The sequence below is a fragment of the Cyprinodon variegatus genome, unplaced genomic scaffold (assembly GCF_000732505.1).
Source record: "Cyprinodon variegatus isolate N-32 unplaced genomic scaffold, C_variegatus-1.0 Scaffold8, whole genome shotgun sequence".
In the NCBI taxonomy this organism is placed as follows: Eukaryota; Metazoa; Chordata; class Actinopteri; order Cyprinodontiformes; family Cyprinodontidae; genus Cyprinodon; species Cyprinodon variegatus.
In genome coordinates, this window is record NW_015150461.1 from 2,637,974 (window position 1) to 2,643,097 (window position 5,124).

Below are 5,124 nucleotides of genomic sequence, written 5' to 3' on the forward strand. Positions count from 1 at the left end.
CTGGATGATCTGGTTGAACTGTAAAGTGCCTTGAGATGACGTGTGTTGTGGATGGGCGCTATAGAAATAAACCGAATTGAATTTAATTGATTGGGGGAAAAAAGAACAGAGCAGCTTAAAAACTGGAGCCCTACGCAGCCAGAGCGTCTCATTTCAAAAAATCCAACTTGTCCAATTTGAAGCATTGGAGGCCTTTTGGGAGCTGGTGTGAACGACCCATTAGGGAAATGGGAGAATGTCGTCTGATCAGATGGCAACAAAAAATTGAACTTTCCGGCCGATAACTTAATGCTACGTTTGGCAAAAAGTAACCCATGACCCTAAACACGCTGAGGGTTTTATCCTAGCAGGCCGGAAAAAAACTGGAAAACACTGGAAAAAAATCGAAATCTAGATAAGAAGAAAAAAAAAGCGCATTTGTTCTTGGATTGAGGAGGAAAAAGAGACATTTTGCCAATGGATCAAGACAATTTACATTTAAAATAAGAAAACACAATTGAATTGTCTTGTTTCAAGTGCATTTTATCTAATTATCTTGTTTTAAGAGTAAAAATACTCATTCCATTGGCAAACAATTTCATTTCCTACTCAAATTAAGGGTAAATACACTTAATTTAGTAAACTTTTAAGTTATTTCTAGATTGTTTTTCCATTGTAAAGTTGCCAACTTTGCACTGAAATTAGCTTAGCAGCAGACAGAGAGCGCCCAGATGAGGAAGGATTCCCAACACACACACACCACAGCTGCAGGTGGACATCTCACTGGCTGAGTTTGATAGTTTGCACATTAAGGGGGGATATGAACTCTCCAAATATGCAGAAAAACAATAAAAAGAGAAGGGAGTGGGATTAGCAAGGAAGCAAAAAAAGAATAAATGGGGGCAGCAGAGAAGATAAGAAAACTTGCATCACTTTCTGACTTCACAATAAATCAACTTCCCTTTCATTGGTTTGTCACATAAAATCTAAAATACAGTTTTTTACTTTTACATAATAAAATCTGAACCAATCAAATGAATCAAATTTGCAATGATATCATCAAGATGGCCGCCCACCCTCTTGTTCTGTGGCGACACCATTCCTTGGATGAAGTCACCGAGCCCGGCGTAATGCTCCTGGTTGCCATGGTGATGCGTGCAGCTTCCCCCGGGCAGACGGAGACTCTCTGCTCTGAACACAGCGTGCTGCTGAGCGTCCATGGAGTCAGGAAGAGGCTCTATTAGGTAGCTCACGCTTGTGTTCAGAGAAATCAGTCCCCTGTGGAAATGACAACACAGCCGGTTCAACCCTCTGAACTCGAAGAATCGGTTCACATCAGTTTGAAAATGGGCTGATATCAAACAGTTCTAATAACGAAACCCTTTCTGTCAATTATTTCATCTTATTACAAGTAATTATTAAACATGTCTATAAAAAACGAGGGCAGGTTGGTGGTTTGTTTTGCTTAGTCAGATTCACATGTTGGTTAAAACGGCCGAGTCACATGTCTGAGATGACCTCACACTTAAAAACAAGAAAATCAGCTAAAAAAAAAAGACAGCATAAACACAATCCTGTTCTTTTATGCTCATGTTTTCTTTTCTTCAAAACATGAGCATGTTCATAAATATGCGCAAACAGCGAAAGTCATGCAGCTGCAGAGAACATCTGGGGAAGCCGGACCCCCACATGTCGGCGTCCCACTTTGTTTGCATTCCCGAATAGAAGGCTCACTCCTTCACTCTCCCTGCAGATGTACATCTCTGCTTAAACACTTGATTCATGGCAGCGTTGTAGCGGGGGCTTCTCCTCTGAGTGCCTCCAGCAGGAAGCATCAGCAGCTCTACATCAGTAAACAGGGTCTCAGCACTAAACTGCACTGGATGAACCCATCTAAGAGCCAATAAGCAACTGACCCAATGGACTTCTTGACAGATTAGAGGCCAAATGTACTGTCATGCATTTGGCCTCAGCTTCGGCTCAGTCTAAAGTGTTTGCATAGTCTATTTACTTTTAAAGAAAGAAAAAAAGGAACTGACTCACAGGCAATCTTCTCATATAAGTCCCATATACCGTAATTTTCGGGCTATAAGCCGCGACTTTTTCCCCCATTTTTCGACCTTGCAGCTTATATAACAATGCGGCTTATCTATGGACTTTTACAGCTGACGGCCACTAGGGTAATACCTAAATCTATGGATTTTACCATCCACCATGTTCATGTCACATTTGCTTCAACACACAAGTACGGTAGCCGTGCGCGGGGGAATGCGGAGGTCCTCCGAAAGCAGACTTCTACCGCGAGTGGTACGAGACAGAACGACAGCGAGAAAGACGGACATTGAACATAAAAAACCTGCGACTTATAGTCCGGTACGGCTTGTATATGTACAAATCATGCAATTTAGCGTCTGCAGCTTATATTCAGGTGCGGCTAATAGTCCAAAATTTACGGTAGTCAGTTCTTACATACAATTATAGACATTTAGTGCACATTTATAACTCTGACTATCTGAGTACTCTTTGTTTTAAGCATAATCATCTTATGATTCATATGTTTGCAAACAGTAAAAACGATCTAAATGAAATTCTTCATTTTTATACTTAGACTTAGGCAACATTTATTGTCCTTTTGTATACACAGAGTGTATTGTTACATGTTTTTATTTTTTATCGACGTCTCCTGATGGCTTTTTCATTGTTTTGTTTTTTTGCACCTTTGACCAGTCAAGCATTTAGCTAGTGTGGTGGAACACCTGTGGGGTGATTTCTTTTTATTTTGTGACAAGCAAGGTCAGGCGTGTAGGTGGCTGCCGCAGCAGCAGACCTTTTTGGGATTAGAAATGTAAGGACGTTGCGGGAAGGCTCTGGACAGAAAAAAGGATCCTCGGGATGGATCCACCCAGAGGGGAGTGCTGGAGGTTTTGGCCGGAAGGAAGTTAGTTTTCTTGTTTGATGGATTAGTTTGTGGGAAATATGTTCGAAATTTTCTGTGTGTTCCGTTAGATGCCTGTTCTCTTTTGTTGTTTTGTGTTCGAGGTTTCCTCTAGTCCCAACTCATAACAAATGGGGGCTTGTCCAGGATCTCGCAGACTTAATCAAAAACTACCATTTCAATATCGGGGTTTCGTTTTTTTCTGTGTTTGAAAGTCGGTGGTTGAAAGTGAGAAATTATTGAGGAATTCAGTTTTGAATCATAGTGAATTCTTAAAGGAGGATTGAATTTTCATTTCAAATCAACGGTGAGTTGATTACTTTCATTTTTCTGTAGTTGAGTTAGCGTTAGCTTGCATGACCGGCTCCGTCATGCTGGTTTTCCTTCCGTATGAGCGCCACAAGCGTCACGTCACGTGACCAGGAAAACGTAACGGAATTGGCTGAGTGTTGGACGCCACAATCCATTGCTAATGTCTGTGACATGAAGTAACCCTTCCCTTTTTACACTGAATTTAGACGCCGAATTTAAGACAGTGAAATAGAGCCAGTTGAATCTCAGGGGGCTGAAAATAATGAGTTTGAATTTAGAAAGGTTGAATTTTTTTATATGCAGATGTTTTTAACACTGAAAATTTAAACTGAAAAATAACTATTGAAAATGTAATCACTTTGAAATAGTAATGTGAATTTTTAGCTTGAAGAGAAAATAACAAATGAAATTTCAACTGTGTAGAAATAATGACAATGAACTTCTTTTTAGGTCAAAAATGTGTTCTGAATATATACAAACATACAACATTTAAATTTCAGTGGCATTTTTTAATTCAAATCCCAGCGACACAGATTTACTTCCATACTGAAAGCAGCAACCTGTTGCAAAAAGCACCAGCAAGTTGCTCCCATTTGATGGGTTTGTCTCCTCCATTTTTTTACTGCGGAAATAAAGCAGAGAGCAGGAGCAACACAGCTGTAAAAGTTAAGCGAATAAAAGTTTGCTTCTTTACCTGAGCCCTGAACAGGTGCTGACAGCAACGCTGGAACCTTCAATGCCCAGAACCTCCCCATGGTAGAAACAATTCACCTGGAAAACAGAAATTCATTTTATTGTGCAGCTTTGAGTGTGAAATTTCTGACCAGAGAAAGAAAGCACATGGCTTTAACATCAATGTGAATCCTGAACCTCAGATTTCCGTTTTCTTAGAAAAGAGTTCTGCAAAGTTTGGGAGCATTAAAATATTTCTTTAGACTCACGGTGCTGGCAGGAGATGCAGACCGGCGAGAACCATCAGCGGTGTACCGTATTTCCTGATATCCAGGGGCCAAGAGCTGTCTGGAGGCAGTCAACACAAAGAAGACGAGCACAATGAAATTACAGAAACAGCAAAAAAAGGACAGAGACCTTAAGGGTCTGCACGTACCGAGGAGGAAATTTAATAAGGAACAGCTAAAGGACATAAGATAAGTAAGAGAGGAAGGTATTCCAGGCAGTCAACAGCTCATAAACTTTTTGCTTTTGGAGATAACCTCGCTGAACTAAACCTCTTTCAACATAAAAAAAAAATATGACAGTAAATCACATAAAAAAGACATATATGTTTTTAGTGAAATCCTTCACCTTCTTCCTGGATCACAGAAATGTAAGAAAAAAAGAGCTAACTAGAATCCTCCTTAAGGACAGTTTAAAATGCCCCAAAGGCTTTTTTGGAAGAAGCTAGCTATTGATAAATGTTCCCCCTTTTTTCACCTGCAATAAAAAGATTTCACAATTGGAGCAGAAAGCTGACTTCAGCACAGCGGCATCGCATGCATGTCTGCACAAACACCGGTTTTATGTATGTGAAATATTACTTTTGTCTTATCCTACATCTGGATGTGCATTTGAACCTTTGGACTCAGACCAGCGTTGATGTTTCTTTTCCTCTGCTGCTCCCTCCAAATGTGTCTCAATCCAGTCTTCCTGTTTTCATTCATAAACTGTGTCTGCCCTCCAGATGGTTTTATTTTCCTCTGCCTGTCTAAATAACTTTTCTTCTTTCCTAAGATCTAACCTAGAACCCCTAAAACAAGCAACTAGTGAGGAGTCACAATAAAGTCAATCTACATTTATAAAAATCCAGACAGAGATTTGATTAAACCTAATTATCATCAGTGCAACATTAGCAGTTTTATTTTTTTGTATCCATGTATATGCAGAGATGGCAAAAGTAC

The 5,124-nt window shown here is 39.9% G+C and overlaps 1 protein-coding gene across 1 annotated transcript in view; it reads right to left on the reverse strand.

The window, feature by feature from the left end:
* adam19 (ADAM metallopeptidase domain 19) overlaps positions 1-5,124 on the reverse strand; it is a 46,096-nt gene that overhangs the window by 23,484 nt on the left and 17,488 nt on the right. The window contains exons 2-3 of the mRNA XM_015376836.1: positions 3,921-3,997; positions 1,056-1,257 (exon numbers count right to left, since the gene is read on the reverse strand). Of these exons, the coding sequence (XP_015232322.1) occupies positions 1,056-1,257; positions 3,921-3,997 (279 nt within the window). The remainder of the gene's footprint in view (positions 1-1,055; positions 1,258-3,920; positions 3,998-5,124) is intronic.